Source organism: Rousettus aegyptiacus, unplaced genomic scaffold, assembly GCF_014176215.1.
Source record: "Rousettus aegyptiacus isolate mRouAeg1 unplaced genomic scaffold, mRouAeg1.p scaffold_m13_p_5, whole genome shotgun sequence".
In the NCBI taxonomy this organism is placed as follows: Eukaryota; Metazoa; Chordata; class Mammalia; order Chiroptera; family Pteropodidae; genus Rousettus; species Rousettus aegyptiacus.
Window position 1 is genome coordinate 115,452,137 of NW_023416308.1, and position 20,541 is coordinate 115,472,677.

At 61.3% G+C, this 20,541-nt stretch overlaps 1 protein-coding gene across 3 annotated transcripts in view; it reads right to left on the minus strand.

Annotated features, from left to right (window-relative positions):
* The window catches only part of MACROD1 (mono-ADP ribosylhydrolase 1), a 138,052-nt gene that overhangs the window by 9,942 nt on the left and 107,569 nt on the right, over positions 1-20,541 (minus strand). For 2 of the 3 annotated variants that reach the window (XM_016118517.2, XM_016118520.2), the window contains exon 4: positions 4,167-4,196. The exons of the other annotated variant lie outside the window; for it this stretch is intronic. In XM_016118517.2, the coding sequence (XP_015974003.1) occupies positions 4,167-4,196 (30 nt within the window). The remainder of the gene's footprint in view (positions 1-4,166; positions 4,197-20,541) is intronic. 3 annotated transcript variants of the gene reach the window in all.

The following is a 20,541-nucleotide window of genomic DNA, read 5'->3' on the forward strand; positions in this document are numbered from 1 at the left end:
CTCTGGGGCACTGGCCAGGTGGAAACAGAGACGGTGACCACGCAGGCAGAGAAAGGCGGCCCTGAATTAATCTGTCACTAAAGCTTGGCCATGGCAGGCGCAGTCATGATTTAGATGAATAATTGAAACGCTCCGATACATTTATTATCCCTTTAGTGCAAAAGTGGCAGAGAAAGACGAGGGGTAATTGAAAAAGAGCGCACAAATCTTCGCGAGAAAGCCGGCTCCTTATCGCCGAGTAAACATTTCAGTCCTAATAAACAGGAGAGACACTCGTCAGGGCCCTGTCGATTCCCATCCTGATTTAGGGCCCGCCTCCCTTCTCACCATACAATAGGAGAGCCCTTAAAAATTTTTTTTATGGAGTCAGTCAAAGAGTCTCCAGGAGGGACCGGGGAGAGCAGGAGTGGGCCTGGCAGTCGGCAGACCTCAGGGTGGGCCGGAGGCTGAGTGGCTGCCCCAGCCCCGTATGTCCCCACGGACCACAGACGCTGGGCCCTCTGCATGATGGGCCTCTCCATCCCACTGTACCTGTCAATCTCCTATTCATCCTTCAGGGCCCAAGTCCAATGACCCCTCTGCTGGGAAGCCTACCAAAACGGGCCTCTTTGAAAGCGGAGCCAAGTCCAGAGTCCCGGTGTGGGACACAGGTGGCCCTCTACCATACGCACACACTCAGAGGGAGCCCTGGGAAGGGACGGGGCAAAGGGGGCTTCCCCAAGACTCGCCGTTGTTAGAATCACCTAACTTGGCCCCAGGACCTGGTGGGGGCCCAGCCCTGGTGCGAGGCAAGCCCAGGAGCCCCGGGCCCTGTGGATTAAGTCCTTTTGGCCCCAGCAGCCCCTGGGGGCGTCCAGTGAGGCTGGGAGTGTCCAGCAGACTCCCTTCTCTGCTCCCCAGAGGCCGCGGTCCTCTACCAGCCCGAACCACCACACATTTGCAGTAAAAACTGTGGGCTTGCTGCACGGAAACCCTGCAGGCCGGGTCCTGCCCTGCTTTTGAGGGCCCCCTTCTGAGCTGATAGCTGTTCCAGGCTGGACGATAGCCCGCAGGCCTGGAAGGGCGGGGTGGGGGGCGTTGTGTCTGCACCCAGCTCCTAGGGCTGGGCCCAGCACACAGAGACGCCACTAACTGCTCCACAAAGTTTCCCAGAGCCTCGCTGCTGGGGAGACAGGCAGTGAGAAGGACAGGAGGCGCCCATCTGTGAAAGGGGGTGGCTGCCGTGGACAGCGCCCAGGGCAGGCCGAGGGGCGGCATGGCGGGCCGGATCTGGCTGGCGATTTAAAGCGGAAGGCGTAACCTCGGGGACCCTCCTGGGAAGGCCAAGGTCTGTCTGGGCAGAGTCAAGTGCGGGCCAGGGTCCCCCAGTCCGAGGCTACTCCCACCTCTGTCCCCCACGCTGGCGGGCAGATCGGACTGGGGGCGGTGCAGGGCACAGGTGGCAGACAGGTGGGCAGAGACGGCCTGGGATCCGGGGCCTGCTCCCTCCCGGCCCCGGGCAGGTGTTAGGTGCCCGCCGGCCCCCCAGCCTGGCCCCCATCCCAGTCCCCTCCCTACCGCCTCCGCCTTGTTCCAATCACATTAGCGGAGTGACAGCCCCAGCGAGCACTTGCGGCAGCTCCATAAATCTCCGCCGGCGTTAAAAGGCTGGACTCGAGGCCCACTTCCTCCCAGGTCCCGGCTCACCCCATCCATCTCTGCGTCAGGCGGGCCGCTCCCGGGGCCTGCTCTAGCCCCCTCTCACCCTCAGGGACGAAGGAGCAGGAGCTAGAGAGACCCCCACGGTGCTACCCCTCTCAGTCTGGCCAGAGCATGTGCCCTTTGACCTCCCAGAGTGAAGTCGCCAGGCCATCTATGAGCTACTCCCTGCCCTGCCTAAAACCTCGGTGGCTCCTACTGCCCTCATCAGCCAGTCCTTTTCTTAGCTTTACCTGTAGTTCATTCATTCATTCAACAACCACTTATTGGGCACCCGCTCTGTGGGCCCGACCCAGTTCCAGGGGCCCTTGGCGCTTTCGTTCTCGGTTGGGAGACAGACGATAAACAACGAACACAGAAAAGAAGTAAATTATATGGCAGGTCAGGAGAGGGGTGTTCTAACGAAAATAAAAACTAGCGAGGTGAGGGGCCCAGGGAGGCAGGGAGGGGACCTGTAACTTCCGTTAGGTGTCGGGGTGGGCCTCGGGAGAAGGTGGCATGCAAGCAGAGACTTGGAAGAGGTGAAGGGAGCGGCCACATGGCTGTTTGAGAGAGACCACTGAGGGCGCAAAGGCCCCGGGGCAGGAGCGCCAGGCCCGTGCCGGGAAGGAAGGCCAGTGTGGCTGGCGCAGAGAGGGGGAGCGGCGGGCAGTGTGGCGGGGAGTCTGACCTTGTGTGCGAGAGCCCGGGCAGAGCTTCGAGCAGGAGAAGCGTGTGACCTGACTTAGGATTTCGAAGGCCCACGGCTTTTTGTGATCCTTTGTCTTCGGGGACTGAATCCAGCCCCTCCCACGGGCTCAGGCTTCTGAATCGTCTCCCGCCTCCCCTCCTCCTGGCTGGGCTCTGGGCCCTCCATCTTCGGAGTCCCCCTCGAGTCCTCCGTGCTCTCCCTCGCTCCGGGCCTCACCCGCGCTGCTCCCCCTGCCCAGGACGTCCGTCCTTCCCGCTGCTCCTCGGCGGCTCCCTCCTCTCCGTCCGCCAGGTCCCAGGGGAGGCACCGCCTCCTTCCAAAGCCTTCTTGGCGCCCAGGCGTGAACAAGTGCCGCCCGCTGAGCCCCCACCAGGCCTGCAGGTACCCCCCAGACCACCCTGTGCGATGGTGGGCGCTCTCGTCCTGACTGTGGCAGGGACAGGCTGCCCCGGCGCCTGGCGGATCCGTGTCTGCCCCCAGCTCAGGGCCCGGCACGCAGGAGGTGCTCAGCCACTGGGTGCTGAACGAACCAGTGCAGGAGAGGGGTGGAGACCACGGCAGGTGTCACATCAGTAGGACCCCCGAGTCCTCCAAAAAAACAGGCTTTGGAAGAGGGTCCTCGATGGCCTACCTGGGTAGCTGTGACCCCCCCTGCAAAGCTCCCGCATTCTGTGAGGCCTCCGGGGTAGCTGTGACCCCCCCCCCCCAGGGACAGCTGGAGGAGAAGCGGGGAGGGCGGGCGGGAGGGAAAGCAGCCCCGGCCACAAACGCGCCCCTCCCCCCGCGTCCCGGCAGGTCGCGGACAGCTCTTAGTGCTGTTCTTATTTATTCCCGACCTTCGCTGCCCCTTTTATTTTCCCCCTTTTAAAACCTGGCCTGGGCCCCGCCACCGCTGCCGTAAACACGGCCCCCGGGATTTATCCTATGGCGCATTAACCCCTGCCCCCTGCCTCACCAATCATCCTGCTGCTCATGCAGACAGCGGGCAGCCCAGCCAGCGACAGGCCCAGGGGCCGGGGGCGAGGGGTCCGTGGGGCGGCCTGAGCAGGGCCACGTAGGGGCGGTGGCCTTGGGGCATAGGGACTGCGCCCCACGTTCTGGCTGGCTCTGGCCCGCTGCGAAGCCGCCCCCTGACCTCTGACCTCCTGCCCGCCCGGCCCTGCTGGAACCCCTCTGCCTTACGGTGGTTGTTAACAGTGTGAACATGAACATTGCCGAGAGCCCTGCAGTCGACAGAGCTCTCCCCGACTTTCCGAGGCCTGGGCGAGGTTCCAGGGCAGAGACAATGATTTCGCCCGCACGGGTGGGGAAACTGAGCCAAAGGGGCACAGGACGTGCCAAATGGATGTGAAAGTCAAGGGCAGGGCCGGGCTGCTCTCACCAGACCCGTGGCCTATCCAGTCCCTGGCCCGGGCCCTTTTAAGCTCCACATGTCCCCCACCCCCCTGTTATAGACCAGGAGGCTTCTGCTCAGAGGACGGGTACCTGCCCGGGTCACCCGGTGGTGAGAACGCCGGGCCTGCCACCCAGACGCCCCGCTTTGTCTACAGTGATGGCAGCCCAGGCCAGGCCGAGGGGGCGGGGGGCAGAAATGAAGGGCAGAGACGGAGAAATGGGGGGCACCGTCGGGGAGGTGAGAAGGGCTGCGGCATGAGGGGCGGCCGCGAGCTGGGCGCCACAGGCGAGGGGACCAGGGGGAGAGAAGCAGCCGCGGGAGGAGAAGCCCTCCCACCGCACCCCGCTCCCACAGCCCAGACCGCGGGAAGGGTCCACTCACCGCCTCCGCCTCCGAGCAGGGAGCTGTTGGCTGCAAGAGAGAGAAAAGGCTGGTGAGGTGGGGGGTGGCTGGTGGGCAGCGGGCTGTGTGGAGGGGCGGTGGGGGGCTGCCAGCTGGGCCTGCAGACTCTGGGCACGGGGTCTCCTCTGAGGCAGGGGCGGATAAGGGGGAGGTGGAGCGGGGTCTGGGGTTTGTGTGGTGATGAGGGCGGGCCAGGGAGCCACCAGGGTCCTGCCTGCTCGTCCCGGAAGCAGCTGCATCTGGGGTCTAGAGTGGCAGATGACCGCAGCCACGCTTGCCTTTTCATGCAGTCATGCTCTCACCCCACAGTGTCACCTGAGGCCCATCTGTGCCAGGCCCGGTGCAGAGATGTGGGGTGAACAGGGCAGCCCTGTCTCCTGCCCTTGGGACTCACAGGCTGCAGAGGGACACAGACTCTAAGCCACCCGGAAACAGAGGGCCGCGGTAAGTGCTGCCTGGGGAATGAGGGTGAGCAGGGCGAGGGCATGGGACCGTGACCCAGGGCTGGGCGCCTGACCACGTGCGGTGGGAGGGCCCGGAGCACTGGGCCTGGACCCCAAGCCGGGTTCAACGGATGGGTGACTCGAGCCACGCTGCTCTGTGCCTCAGTCTCCCCAGGGAGGACAGGCCACCTTAGAGGGCTGGCATGAAGGCCAAGGAAGAAAGAAGGATCCTCAGCTCTGGCCCCTGCCCCCTCCCCTCGCTGAGAGCAGGCCAGCTGCTGTGGCTGCCCTGTCCAACCCGCTCTGCCTGGCTGGCTGTCCCTTCCCGCCTCTCCACAGGGCTGACGCGGGGGCAAAGAAAAGCTGGCAGCCTCTCCGCGAAAATGTCAGGGCCGCGCAGGTCAGTGTCTCTCCCCAGCTGGGGACCCAGCTCTGGCCACACGGCTGCATCTGTGCTAACCGCTGGTGATAATCAGGCAGGTGACGGCGAGACAGGACAGGTCATCCCCAGGCCCAGGTGCTGCCCAGGTGGGGAGACCAGCTGTGCCCAGGCAGGGCCTCCGGCTCCGGTACCCACCCTCCCTCCCCAGTCGTGCTGCAGCCCCATCTGTATGAGGGGGTCACACAGGGCCGGGGTGGGGGCCATTTCCAGCCGGCCGGGCTGCAGGCCCTGGGTGCCATGTGGAAGCTTCGGACATTGCTAAGTGGTGTCGGCGGCTCCGAGTGGCTGGTCTCCCAGAGCTGACAGTTCTTCGCTTGGGGAATAATTAATTCCACAGCCCGAAAACCCAGGGCTGCAAGTTGCCACGTTACTTGCAAGATTAATACAAGCAGCTAATTAAGATGGAGAGGCTGGGAGCGGCTGGGCGCTCCCAGAGCAGGGTTAGGGGGCTGCAGGGAACTCGAGGCAGCCGGAGCCAGATCTGAACAAGAGCAGGAGAAGGACCACAGCAGGACACCCAGGGAGATGCTCAGGCTGCTGAGGGGCTGGGCCAGCAACGGCCCTGGCTGTGGCCCCGGCCCCAGGAACACACATTTCAATGACAGAGCAAGGGCTCTTTGCCAAGCAGAGACCGAGGGCTTCACACGAATGATCCTGTTCACGACCGATCGTAAGCCACACAGGAGGAACTATTGCTCCCACTTTATAGATGAGGAAACCAGGCTCAGAGGTCGAGTTGCACGTAGCAACAGCAGGATCAGAACTGGGTCTGTCCGGCTCGAAGCCCGGCCTAAAAGTAGGCTGACCTTGAGGCAGAGTGCCCAAGGGACTCTCACAGGGAGGCTCTCCCCTGGCTGGGGCTGGGACCCTCCACGCACTGGCAGAGCAGAGTGCACAGTAGGCCCCGCCCCCACCGCAGCAGGTCCGGCTGCAGAGCTGAGGGTCAGGGGATCTGGACAGCCCTGCCCAGGGGCCAGTACGGGAGGCTGGGCACCTCAGGTCACCTGAGTCCAGCTCCCGGCCCCTAAAGTGCTCAGGACAGTCCTGGCGGCTGTCGGGAGCTGCCCTCCATGGCCCTTCCCCGTCTCCCCCATCACCTCTCTCTCTTAATTAACACTGGCCGCAAACGAGCTGGCTCCCGCTCAGAGGGCTCAGAGCCAGCCGGGTTGGCAGCTAGCCTCGCAGGGGTGGGAGGGGCGGGGGCAGTGCCCTGCTGCTCCGCAGGCCCCTGTTGGGAGGAGACGCCAAGCCCCCACCCGCCCGGCATCGGCATCCCCTCACCGTGCGTGGCCCTGCCCAGGTGCGGAGACTAGGGTGATCGCTCTGATGTCCACAGCCCAGGGATATCCAGGGGCCACGGAGGTGGGCCGAGGGCGGAGCAAGGATTTCGCCAGGCTGAGCCGGGGGAAGGGCTGGCCAGGCGGCCAGGTGGCTTTACCTGTCACGGGTGCGGCTGGCACTGGGGCTCAGACTTGGGCTGCACAGAAGAGCTGGTCATGGGCCTGTTCGCAGCTCAGTGGGTATCTTAGGAGGCGAGTCTACAGTGTCCCGGCCCCCAGCCCACACTGCACCCGGCAGTCCCATGCGTAGGGGGTCCGGGGGAAGGGCAGCGATCCAGGCGCCCGGACCCAGTTCTTCCCACGCTCTTTCCCTTAGGCCCCTGTCCGGCCCTCTCCCCATGGGGCCTGGACACCTGGCCACACGGCGCCCCCATAAGGCTCCCCAAGGCGCTCACGGCTGGGCCAGGCTGCCTGGGTGAATGCCCTGGAGCCCTAAGGAGGACACTGAGAAAGGAGGGCAGTGCTAAAGCCACAAACGGGCCACCCGGACTCTCATCCGAAGCCAAGTGGTCTCAGGCCTTCCTGCTTCCCAGGCCCGGGCTGGCTCTTCCCACCTCGCCTCACCCCTGATGCTGCCCTCGAGTCTCCCGCTCCTGCCCCTTCACCTGTCTGCCCTCCCACGCTCCCTTCCGTTTGGGTTGAGGCTCTACATTGCAGCTGGTCGTTAGCCCTTTTCTCAGATGAGGAGACTGAGGCCCACAGAGTGACCGGGGAGCGGGGCAAGGGGCTTGACTAGGACGGTTGGTGGTCAGCACCCACTTTCTTCACCTCTGCTCCCTCCCTGTGTCTGAAAGGGTTCCTGTCACCGCGCTGAGACATGGCGATGGCTGAGCAGCCGCACGATATGGGGACATGGGGACGAGCACTGGATTCCAGCCCAAGCCGGGGCTCCCGACCCCGCCCCACCTAAGAGACCCAAACCTGTCCCAGCAAAGCAGAGGTCTTTGAGCTCGTGAGGGGCTGGGTGAGCTGGGGCCAGGCCTCGCCTTGGGGGCCTGGGGAGGGTGTAGGTTCCTGAGACAGAGGGTGCACCTTGGGGGCTGGGGGTGCCTGGCTGGAAAACTGCCACCTGAATGCGCTAGTCTGCCCCCCAGGGCGAGGCGGGCCCGCCCAGCTGCGTCCCTGCCCGAGACGTGCGTGTGGCATGCTCCACTAGACTCGATTAACTGGCTCTGAGCCTCAGTGCCGGGCCTGTGACCTTGGAGTGGAAATGAGGTCCGCACCCCTCTCCGCCGGTCACTGCCAGATCATCTGTCCCCTGATGGTGGCCCACCAGGCCAGGGGCTGGAGGCCCTGGGTACCTCACTCCCAGGCTCCCCCACATTCTGCCACCCCTTCTTCCCTGCCCCACACTTACCGCTCACGCAGTGTACTCCCCCGACCCCCCATGTTGCGCTCTGCCCACTCCACGCCTTCTTAGGTCCTATGCACCTCCTCAGGGGGGACCGAGACCCTCTGCCAGCCCTGGCACTTGCTGTCCCTGTGGGCAGGGTGGAGCTGCTCCCCAGTCTGGGCCCCAGCTCCCGACTCGGTTCAGGGGCTGGCATGCGGCCACTACCCAGTGAATGAGAGAATGTTTGGCCACTGTCACTGCAGGTCAGAGGAGGCCCCAGGGCCAAGGCAAACCCAGCTCACCCCTTCTTTCTCTAACACAAACATTTTAATTGGGTGCCAACCATATCCCGGGTGCCACCAAACATACAAAGATGAACCCGACGAAGTCCTTGGGAAGAACGGATCTCTGAGTCCTGGGGGTGGGGAAGGGAGGAAGGAAAATGCCATGGGGAGGGAGGTCCACGAGCTGGTGCAGCCTGGAGACTGGCGGGCTTCATGGAGGAGGCGGCCTGCAAGCTGAGGCTTGAGGGAGGCTGTGCGCCCTCAAAGAAAAGAAAAGGCATATAGGGAGGGGCACGGCAAGGGCAAGGGCAAGGGCAAGGCGTGAAAGGGTCTAGTGGGTTGGAGCATTTCCCAGAAGGGATGAGGAGCCAGGGTGTGTTTAGGCCAGGGAAGGTCAAGGTCGGTTGGAGCAAGGACCAAAGGGAGCTGTGGGAACTGGGGTGGGGAGGAGACAGAATTGAGGGGGGCAGAGGGAGGCTCTGGGGCACACGGGCACCTCTTCATCTTCTGGTTACCTTCCCCGCCCCCCTCCTGAGAGTATCACCTCATCAGAAGAAGAGCCCCCACTCTGAGGACCCAGGCGTGTGTCTTTGGGCCCGTAATACTTTTAGGGACCCACAAAAAGGTTGTAATTTCTTTCAAAACCAGAAAAAAATTTAAGGTTGAAGAACATGTTTTAATATATACTGTTAATATATTTGTCTTTATGCCAACAATAGACGCTAATGTGAATATTTTTTTTTTTATGGAGGAAGGGCCCAAATGGCAGAAGTGCCCGGGCAGAGGACGGGTAAGCTCAGACTCACGTGGACTCATTTAATCCTCACCCTGTGGCAAAGACACCATTACCGGTGAGAGAGCTGAGCCTTGGAGGATAATCTCACAGCGCAGACTTGAGCATCTCCTCCTTTATCCCCAGCTTCCTGATCAAACCCTCCCTCAGGTCCCCTTGGCTCTCAGGACACAAAACCGGTCCCTGGCACGCCCCGGGCCTACGGGCCCCGCCGGCTCATCACCTCGTTTCTTCCCCTCCCCCTCATCTCCCCCTCACCCACACGCCAGGTCCTCGAACTTGCCTCGTTCCCTCTGGCCCCAGGGCCTTTGCACGGGCTGGTACCGCCCCCTGGAAGATGCCCTCACCATCCCCCACCCTGGGAGTCAGGCTCGAGGAGCGCAGCTGCTCCCCGCATCTGCTCCCCTGCTCTAGAGCTAGCTCCTGGCTACGCCCTCCCGTGCGCTGTGAACCACTGCCTCCAGCATCTTCACCTCCAGGTAAGTGCCTGCCGCGCTACCCGGCCCCTCGGCCCTGTGTATGTCACCCGCAGCGAGTCCCCAGCTCCCAGCACAGAGCCTGGTGCATAGCAGATGACCACTAATAGTTTGCTGAATGAACCAAACAGGTTCCATATGGATTGTGCCCGGAGTCACTTAGCTAGGCCGCACGGGGTCTGCCTGGCTCTGAAGCCGGGCTCTCATCCGCTGGGCGCCGGCAGAAGAGCCCACCCCTAGGGCTGGGGCCGGGGCCCTGGGGAGGCAGGACCTGGCCTGGAGGGTGTGCAGGCCACAGCGCTGGTCCAAGGGCAGTGGAAGGAGGAGGTGCAGGAGCCGCCTTGGCTTTTCCCTGCTGGGAAATAAATCCTCCAGCCCCTCCCCCTTGCTGTGCGGGAACACCGCGGGGGGGACGAGGGGGCACCATGCGGGGACTGGGCCGCCAGGGAGGACACTCAGTGACCTGAGGAAAGCGCTGAGCAGGTTACTGGGCCAGGGAGAGGCCTGCTCTCGGGCACAGCGGTGACAGCGGTGACTTTGAGCAGGCATGGCCCCTCTGTGTGCTTCGGGGGCTGCTGAGTCGTTTCTGACCGCAGCTCCAAACACCCCGCCCTGGTCTCAGATGCCTGAGAGGCCACCAGCCAAGCTCGGGGAGCTTGGGGTTGCTCCCCCACATCCCCCAGCCCTTGGGCTTGGCCCTCTGGTCGCCACCCTCCCTTGCGAGGCCAGATCTCAGCTTTCTTGACATTTGACAAAAAAGCATCCAGTCCCTACTATGTGCCAGGCTCTGGGACATGGCCGGGCAAGGCCCTGCAGGCACAGAGCTCATCGTCTAGCAGGGGTCAAGAAACAACAGGATAGGAATAAACGAGGACAAGATTACTATGGGCACTAGAGAGATTGTGAAGAGAATAAAAAGGAGAGCGTGGCCGAGGGGCGACGGGTGGGCGCGGGCTGGTCTGGAAGGGGTCGCGACCTGCTGAGCTGAGGGGCACACCCTGGCAGGGGGCAGCCTGCGCAAAGCCCCCGAGGCAGCAGTGAGCTTGGTGGGTCTCGGGCACAGTGAGGATGCCGCTGTGGCTGAAGCAGAGAGTGGGCAGGAAGTAGGGGAGAAGGTCAAAGGGCAATGGCGACAGGAGGGCGACCTGCTGGCTATTGCTCCATCCAGGCGGCACCCTTCCGGACCTCCCCGAGGGGGTGGGAGCCACCTCAGCACACTCCCAGGGCCCCAGCGTCCCGTCACGGCCCCTATCGGTCCGCTACGGCCGCCTGGTCCCTGGCCTGCCTCCCCTCGGCCGGGCCCCCCGTTGCGCCCCTTCACAGAGCCTGGTATGGTACCTACGAGGCGATGGTTGATGGAGGCCCCGGCCCCACCGGCAGATTTGGGTTTGTTTTGGGGAGGTCAGCGCTCTGGTCTCCCCCACTTCCCACGGGCCGGTGGTGGGGATCCACGTCACTGAGGGTGAGTCGAGGGTGAGCCGTTTAAAACATGTCTTAGATGCGCAATGCCCCAACGATGGGCTAAAATGTAAAATGTGCCGAATTTTTAAAGATAAAACAAGAGACTTCAAAGGCATCTCAAGCTGTGAGCAGTTGCCGTACTTGACAAGCTCTGTCTCCTCAGGCCAAGGTCACTGTCCTCTGAGGTGCCCGTGAAAGTGCGAGGCTTGGTGCGGCCCGGGGGCCAGCCAACTGCAGGCTTTTCACGCAGGACCTCTGCTGGTCATCTGAGCACGTGTGTACATGTGTCAGGTGGGGAAACTGAGGCCCAGAGAGGCGAAGTGGCTTGCCCAAGGCCACCGCCCTTAGCGGGAAGAACCAGTGCCCTGTGTTTTGAAAGCCTTGGTCCTGAAACCACCAGCTGTGAACTTGAGCCACGTGCTCCACGCCCTGGGGCCTCAGTCTCCTCATCTGCAGGGTGGGGCGGTCAGTGAACTGAGGCCCTAGTGGGCACAGACGATAACATTTAAAATGCCCGTAAACTGTTATGGCCTCACAGAGCGTCATGGGGGCAACGGGCATGGAAGCCGGGGTCTCTGGGCGAAGGGGGTCCTCAGCCGTCCCTGGTCAGCAGGGGAGAAGAGTGAGCTCGGCGTGCCGGTGTGCCGACAGGTTGGATCAATCGTTACAGTTACAATGAGGCGGCTTCTCACCACCAGCTTCCTAGGGAGAGCCGCGGGGGGGCGGGGGGGGGCCTTGCTGGATGTGCTGCTCTGATGAGTGTCTGGCCCGAGACCACGCGGGTTAGGGCGGTGGAAACAGGATTTGGACCCTGCTGATCTGACTCGGAAGCGTGGACCACAGAGCCTCCTGCTCAGCCAGACTCGGCTTGTTTGCTGCCAGGACTGAGCCCCTCATTCCTTCTTCTCTAGGTGGAGCTCTGTGGTTCCCCAGATCTGTTTGGGGTTGGACCCAGCTAGGTTCCCATGTTGGACTCCCGTTTCCCACTGGCCCTGTGCCTTCACCTCCCCTAAGGAGGTGTCCATTCTGGCTCTGCAGCCCCCTCCCCGGTCTACCCCGGGCATCTCAGCCCCAGGCCTCTCCCTACAAAAGCTGCCCAGTCAGCCACTTAAGCTGAAAGCCCATGACTTGGCTGTGGTTCCTGCCTCTTTTTTGTCCCCTCCTGCCTGGGTTCCTTGGGCTCTGCCCCTGGAGACCCAATCTTCCAGCCAGCTACTCCCAAGCTGGACCCCAAATCCTTGGCCCCCCAAACCCCTTTAACAAACATTCCCCAAGCCCCGTCCCCAGGCACCTTCCACTTATTGTTTTGTTATGCAAGAAATTCATGTGCATCGCTCCAAATTGGATAACATACATAAACAAAAAGCAAAAGAAAAGTGAGTCACGCATTAGCTCATCACTCAGATTCAGCTCTCCCCATTCACATTTTCCTATAGGACCTTTTAGACTTTAAACAAGAACAAAAAACAGTTAATAACACATTTATCGAGCAAATTCTCTGTGCCCGGCACCGAGCCAAGTCTTGCAGGTGGATTCTTTCATCTCATCTTTCCCTCCCCTGAGAGCCTAATAAAAGGGCAATATTGTTTTTCCCACTTTACAGATGAGGAAATAGAGGCTCAGAGAGGTTAAGTGACTTGCCCTAGGTCACGTAGCTGGGAAGTGGGCGAACCGGGGTTTAAATCCAGCAGCGCGATTGCCAAGGGACCACTGAGTGCTGCAGTGCCGTGGGACCCTGGCTGCCTGGGGCTTCCCTCCCCCAGGAGTCAGGGGGCAGACGCTCAGTGTCCCACCATTAGCATAACTATGAGCATGAGCATCCCTGAAACCCAATTACCAGGAGATGGCTTGGGCCCCAGCCAGGCGGGTCGCTGTCTCCATCTCTGCAGAAACGAGGGGCTGGGGCCCAAGGAAGCCCTGGGGGGAGGTGTGGATGGCTGGGGGGAATGTCCTGGGGGAGGGGCCCCCTGTCCACTGCTCAGGGTTGGTGTGGGTGGGTCCCAAGGCAGCCTTTACCCCTCTGCACAGCCCCAGCTGGCCAGGCTCAACTACCTCCGAGGACAGGGCACAGGTTTTTCTGCCCCTAGCTTGCTGGGTGACCTCAGGCAGCCCCTTGCCTTCTCTGAGCTTCAGTTTTCTTAAAAGGAGAAAACCAGGGGCTGTTTGAGCAGAAAGCAAATCACGGGTTTGGAAGAGGAAAGAATTCCGGCTCTGAACAGCCAGGCAGGCTGGCCCTCTACTTCTGACGCCCCCACAGGGCCGCCACTGTCTCTTCCCTCTGGGGCCACTCCTCTGCTGCCCCTCAGCCTCTACTCTATCCCCTCCATCCAAGAGGAATCCTTTTCTATTGATTTCATTTGCATAAAAGCCTTGCGCACACATGGCCCCTTGGACCCGCCATCATTGGCTCAGCAAATACGCCATCATGGAAGGATGGAAGGCTCCCCCTCCCCAGAGGAACCCAGCACCTTGCATTCGGCACGGGTTTTCCTGGGGGTTTTGCCCCTTAGCAGGGTATGTCTTTGTTTTATAGGAAGTGGAGCTCCCGGCGTTGGCTGCTATCGATTGTTGATTGTTCACGGCGATGCTTGGGAGACTGACCCGGGCCAGCGGTGCTGCTCCAGGTGGTCTGTTTGCACTGCTTTATAATGTCACGGATGGGGGCTGTCCCACGCTCGTCCACCCGTCCTCCCACTGACCAACGGGCGAGTGTGCCCAGTTTCGTCTCTTGCAAACACAGCTGCGGGAGCACCTTGCACGCGACCCGTGCACACATGTGCCGGAGTCTCGCGTGCACGCCTCGGAGCGGGACCGCTGGGCTGTGGTACGCGCACATCCTTAACTTCACCAGTTATTGCCAAATTGCTCTCCAAAGTGGTTGTTCAGATGATCGTTTTAAAATATAAATTAAATCATGTCACTTCCCTGCTTATAACTCTCGGATAGCTTCCGATTACACTTAGAATAAAATCCATATTTCCCTCCATGAATGCCTGGCTGGATCCCACACTCTGCTCCCCCCAATTTCCTGGTCTCCTTTCGCTTCTAATAGGTCTGGTTCTTTCATGTCCCAGGGCCTTTGCACATACTGCTCCCTCTGCCTGGCACGCCCTTCTTTTAGCTCTTTCCAAACTGGCTCCTTCTCATCCTTCAGGTCTCAATGAAAACGTCACCTCCTCCGAGAGGCCTTCCCTGACCACCCACCCTGTTCCTCTTGTCATCCTGTTTATTTCCTTCGGAGCGCACACCACGGTCCTGTCATGGCCTTGTCCTCAAATTCGTTTGCTTATGTATTACCAGGATGGCAGCCTGTGGGAGAGGACCTAGTCCGCTTTGGTCATTCCTGTACCTGAAGGCCAGCACAGGCTTGGCACTGAAGAACTGCTCTTGGTGTCATTCATTCATTCATTCATTCATTCAACAAACGCGATTCCAGCCAGTCTGGTCACAATATCCGGAGGGGTGAATGAGCTCTGTGTGTCGGGAAGGGTGAGCTGTGGGGGAGGGGCTCTGCAGAGGGGAGTGTGGCCTAGCTGAAGGCAGAGGGGCAGCCGGACCTCAGGGCCCTGAGCTTTCTCCCACGGCCACGGGGAGCCATGGCAGGCGTTGGAACAGGGGAGCAGGTGGAAGAGGGTAGGCCTGGGGGCGGGCGCTGGAGGATGGGGCCGGCCGAGCGTGGGTTGACAGAGGGCCAGGGAGAGAGGCGATGCTGAACCTACAGGGATCGATTAGAGGACCATGGGTGACAGGATCGGATCACCTGCGGGTCACCGGAGTCAGCTGCCAAAGGGGGCTCGATCGGGTCCACGGGGGAAGCACTTTGTCTGTGCATCCCAACCCTGCTGCCCCCACCACCTCCTACCACTGCGGGGAGCTGGGAGCGCTCTTCCCCGATTTCAGAGGGGGTGGCAGAGATCTCGAGGCTGCGCCCTGGACCCCGGAGAGGCATCCTTGACCTAGTCCAGCCCTTCGCGTACAGATGGGAAACTGAGGCCCCAGGGGAAGGAACCGGAAGAAGGCCACGCGGCTGAATCCTCACCCTGTTGCTTTTGGAATAAGAGGAACTGAACTGAGATCAGACATAGCCTCCTCAATGCGCACAGAAGAAAAGCGGCGAGCACCTGCTGGATAGGGAATCCAAGTCAGACGCCAGGAAGGACTTCCCGGGACGCTGCCCGCCAGGCGGACCTGTCAGGCCGGGGGGTGGGGGAGGGGGTTCCTTCATGGCCACTGAGCCAGGAAGAGGCAGTTTCATCTGGTTCTAAAACTAGTTCTCCTTCACTGGGGGGTCAGGGGTCCCATCGGGAGGGCCGGGGGGGGTCAGGGGTCCCATCGGGAGGGCCAGGGGTGGGGGTGGGGGTGAGGCCCAGCTCACTTCCGTCCCTGGAGCCTGGGAGTCCAGGGCACTGCCTGCCCAGTGTGCCTCAGGGAGGCCATCTTACCCCCTCCCAGGTCATGTCCACCCTCCCAGGCTGTGTCCTGTGGAGGACAAGATAGGATCCCAGCTGGGTTCCTGCCTTGACTGCCTCAGGTCCCCCTGGGCTGGGTGCCCCTCCTCTCTGCCTTCCTGACCTCCCAGCTGGGGCTCCGCTCAGAGCAGGGAGGAGGCGGCTGGCAGTAGCAGCCATTGGTATGCGAGGCTGGGCCTCAGCCCCTCCACGGCCCAGCCTTTCTGCTCAGCTCTTTAAGAATCCCTCCTCGGTGGTGGCAGCGTAGTGGTTGCTGGGCAACCCCCCCTCGCGGGCGCCCTCCCCCTCCTCCCCTTCCCCCTCCTCTGTGCCTCTTCCCAGGCCCCGTCTCAGCAGTGCACTTAGCTCAGAACCTGACAGGCCTGTGCCCAGCAGGCGAGGGGCCTTGAGTGACCCCACCCAACCCCAGCCCCGGACCATGGCTCCATGCCACCAGGACTTGGGGAGGGGGGTGGCCCTGGGTACGGGAAACACCATCTGTAGACTCCCACTGCCCCCTACTATCTTCAGTGGCTTCAGCCACCCTGAGGTGTTGGAACCTGTTGGGGGGACAGAGAAGACCCAAAGGGGAGGGCCCAGGAGCTGAGTCGTCAGGGAGATGGCCTGCTCAGGGCCTCAAGAGGCCCCGGGTGGTGGAAAAGATCAGATGGTAAACTGAGACTGGAGCCGGGGTGGGAGAGGGAGGGGTGAGGAGGCATAGAGCTCCGAGTCCCTGAAAAGAAGGTCTGCAGGGGGCCGGAAGAGGCACAGTGATGGGGTGTCCCTGGAGGCTGGGTCCTGGCAGAGGGCTCTAGGGCTCCAACCTCGAAACCTTGGCATCATCCGCCCTACCCCATCCTAGCCCTGCTCTCCCCTTCTGCCTTCTCTGACAGTCACAGGGGCCCTGCCCTCTGGCTCCCCCATATCTTGAGCATGTGCCCTTTCTTTGCACCGCGCCCCCTCCCCCCCCCCCCCCGCAACAACTTCCTTCCTGACAGGTCCGCACTTCTGGCCTCCCCTCTGCTTCTCCTCTCCGTGACCCTCTCTGCCCAGGAGCTGCTCACCGCCCGCCCCTCCGTGCCTTGGCACATTTGTGTCCCTCCACCTGGATTGTCCTTCAAGACACAATTCAAGTCTCTCTTCCTGAACTTGGGATGTATGTAACAGGTGAATGCTAGCCAGAGTCAAGAAATGCTTAAATCACCATAAAAAGCATTACCTCTGCTGGGAATAATGGCCCAGGAGTGAGTGGGTGAGGGAGGGAGGGAGGGAGGGAGAGACGGTCCTGGGTGTCTGGCAGAGACAGGGGGTTGGGGGATGGTGATGTCATTTATGGGGAGAAGAGGAAGCTCCTAAGGGAGGGAGGGCCCATCGGGGCAAGCCTGGGCAGCAGCTTCCGTCCTGCCCGGGGCCAAGGAAGGCGGCTGGTGGGGAACCCTGGCCCCAGAGCAGTACGGTCCTGCCTCTGCCCAGGCCTGTTCGGACCCTCTCTGATATCTGTTTTTCCACAACCCAGTGACTTAAAATCGCAACTGTCAGTCCTGCTCTCTCCCCATCACCCCTCACTGTATACACCCCCTCCAGACCCCATCCTACCACTCCCCAGTGGCTGGAAGTGTGTCTAGCCCCCTCTGAGCCCCTAGATCCATCATCTTGGGGGCAGTTCCCAGTTTGGAGCAGCTGTCACCATTGCTTGGCGGGGCTGCTTCGGTCTGACACTCGGCAATATCTGACTGCTCTTGCCACATGCCAAGCCCTGCGGCAGGTGCTGGGGACATGCAGAAACCACAAGAGGCCCCGGCTGTGACCTCAAGGTGCTCACAGTCTGTTGGGGGAGACGGATGCCAACAAAACACGTCACTGAACACGGGCTCTGTCATTTGAGCCTTCGCCACTGTTTCTGGTACCAACCAAGGAAGAAAATGAGCCGCCAGCCACACCCCGATCTTAGAGATGTTAAAGTGTTGTCCAGTAGATGAAAAATGTAGTCACACAAGTCACATGTGATCACAGACTGAGCTAAGTGCTACCGAGGAGAAGCCAAGGGAGCAGAGAGGACACAGCAACCTCATTAGGAAAGACGGGGTCAGGAGAGGCCTCTCGGAGGACAGTACGGTCACGGCCAGGGCTGAGGGGTGCGTGGGAGCTGGCCGGGCCCGAGAGGCCGCCGCGTACAGGGAAGCAGAACCCCGGTGTCAGTGCCCGGGGCAGGAGTGTCCAGATGCGGGTGGTGGGGAGCACCGAGGCAGCGGGAGCAGAAGTCCTCCCACCCTGGCCAGCGGCCGCCCCAGGCCAGCTGCCGAGGCCGACCCTCCCCTGGTCCCCCCTGCTCCCAGCGCCCATCCTCAGGAGTGGCCGGCTTCGTCCTTCCTGGTCTCGGTCCCCGCCGCGCCTGCTCCCTGGAACACCCTCTCTGGAACTTTCTCTTGGGCTGGGGGTCTTGCTCTCTGCTTTCCCTGAAATTCTGCATTGGGGTCCACCTCGCTGCTCCCGTACCCTGACCCTGTGCTTTTGGGGAGGGCCCTCAAGCCTCTGTGCTGTGTAGGAGGGAAAGGTTTAGCGCACAGTGGGGGAGAGGGTGGCCTTAGCACTTGGGTCGGACAAGTCGCCAGGATGTTCTGGTGAGGGCCGGTGTGTCCGGCCAGGTACGCACAGCCAGCCTGCCTATGGCCACTTGCCCATGGTCATGGAAACGTCGCTGGGTGCACGAGGCGTCCCCGGAGGCCACGGTCTGGGAGCCAGGCGGGCCAGGTATTCAGTGCTGAGGTTCTCTGGAGGGCGCCTCAGGTGCCCCCAGACCCAGGGGTCCCTGGGGATCTTAGAGGGCCGAGATCGGGTTCCCCTGCCTCCAGCCCAGAACAGGCCCAAGCAGGGCCAAGGGTGGCACAACCCTGATTGGCAACAGTCTGATAACAGTGAGTTGTGTGGGCACAGCACTCCACAGTATACAAAGCACTTTCTTCTTGGGACCGCATTAGACTGTAACACCAGCCCCAGGAGGTTATGATGGCTCTGTTAGAAAATCGAGGCGCTCTGAGGCTGCGCTCGTGTCTGGGGTCATCAGTGGGAAAGTGGGGAGGTGACGAGCAGAATCCGGATCTGGGGACTGCTGAGTGGTAGGCGGGTGGTGGGGGAGGCAGGGGTGCTGCAGGTGGGGACCGGCGACCTTGGCTACCCGTGGTAGGGCCCGCCGCATCTCGCTGCTGGGCACTGCCCAGGTTACTGCTGCCCTGGAAGGAGCAGGGCTGGGGCCTGTCAACCCCAAGGTCGAAGCCACATATGGTCCCCAGGTGACTGTGCTGCCTGGGGCTGAGAGCATCTCCTGAGCGCCCCGCTCAAAGACTAGCTAAGACCTCCTGGCCCATCTTCACTGCCGACCAGCGCACACAGGGGCTCGGCAAGCATTTTTTGAACAAACACGTGATCTTTCTGAATCTCACAGCTGATGGTGCTCAGGCTATACTTACACTCCCTCCCTGGACCCTGCTCCTTCCAAGATAAAGGCCAGACTCTTCAGGCTTGTTCAAGGATGTGCATATCTGGCTTGGCTGATATAAGTCACCTCATTTTCACTGAGGTGACTACCCCCCAACTCTGACCAAGAAAACCCCAGGATCTTTCACATCATAGCTCCCGTGAACAAGCCGGAATGAGCTTCTGGAGTCTGCCCAGAACATTCCTCCTCACCCCCCAAGACCCAGATCAAAGCCACGGTAGCTGACTTGGCCCGCCCCCCCCCCCCCGACTGTGGTAACGATGTCTCAGTATGATCTTGCTCAGCCCCAACTATCTGGGTGCTCATCCCTCCGGCTGGATTTCCAGCTTTGTCAGGGTGCGCGTGGGGAGGCTCCAGCAGGGCCCAATGCAATTCTGGTCTTTGTATCCCAAAAGTGCTCGGGACATAGTGGACCTCCATAAATATCTTGTGAACTGTATGCAGCCGCCAGGCACGACTGAGCAAGTTACGGTACATCAGCTCGAGGGAATATCATGCAGCCATTAAAACCATAATTATGAAGATGGTATTTTGATATCTAAGAGCAACGTGTCACATAGAGCTATATCCCTACCACCCATTCCACTCCGTGGCACCGAGTGCTTGGCGTGTGGGTGGCAGGGACAGAAGGGGGCCCCTCCTTCAAGGGATTATAGTTAGAAGAGGAGGAAGACGCACACACAATTCCGGAGCGACATGCCGAGTGCCACGACGGAGGGATGACCGCGCCCCGCGTCCATCTGGGGGTCTGGACAGGCAGAAGGGAAACCACGGCTCTGTAAAAATTACAGCCGACGGTGCGCGGACGAGCCTGGAAGGGCGCGGAGGAACCAAGGCTGTCGGCGCCACAGGGCGGTGGCATTGTGGGCGATTTTTCTTTCCTTTATTGTCGGTATAATGCCGTTGGGCAATAAATAAAAATTGGGAGGAAAAAAATAGCTGTGAATTGAGTAGAAAGCTGAAAAAGAAGAAAGGGAGTTCAGGGGAGGTAAATGGGGAGGGAGAAGTGAGGCGGGGGAGGCAGGACGGGCGAAGGCAGGTGCGGACCGAGAGGGCAGAGGCGGCAGCCGGGCAGGGCCTCTGTCTGCTCCTGGGCTGGGGGCCAGAGGGACGGACGGACGAGCAAACCCCTTACCTGACCGTACCCCAGGAGGAATCTCGCAGGGCACCCAGAGGAGAGGTGGGCCGGTCAGGCCTTGGAGGTCCTAGAAGGGCCCGTCATAGTCCCAGAGTTGGAACAGAGGCTGGAAGGTGTCAGGAAGGGTCTAGGGGGAGGGGTCCCAGCCAGATGTGGGGAGTCTGGGTGTGGACTGGGGGAGGGAGTTTTACGCAGAGGCAGGGACTCAGCTCAGAGCAGCCCTCCAGGGAAAAGGATGGCAGAATGGGATGATGGCGCTCAGTGACAAGGTCTGACCAGGGTGAGGCTGGGCACACGAAGAGCTCCTTAGTATCCCAGAGATTGCCAAGCGCGTGAGGATTTTCCCGGATAAGGAGGGAGGTTTGGTCCAACAACCCCCCTCCACCCTGCAAGACCCCACACGGCAGGTGCAGACATTGCCTGGGTCCCTAACGTGTTCCCGGCACCGCCCTAGCCGCCTTCCCACCCAAGGTCTCCTCCAACCCTCGTCTCAGCCCTCTGAGGTAGGTGGTTAATGCTCCCATTTTCCAACAGAGGATGCTGAGGCTCGGATCAGTTAAGTCACTTGCTCAAGGTCACAGTAGGCTAGCGAGAGGAAGGGCGGGACTGGGATCTCACAGGGGCACTGCCAGCTTAGGTAGCTGGGTGGGGCACAGCACGGGGAGAAGAACCCTGTTTAGAGCAAGCGCAGATGAGGGGC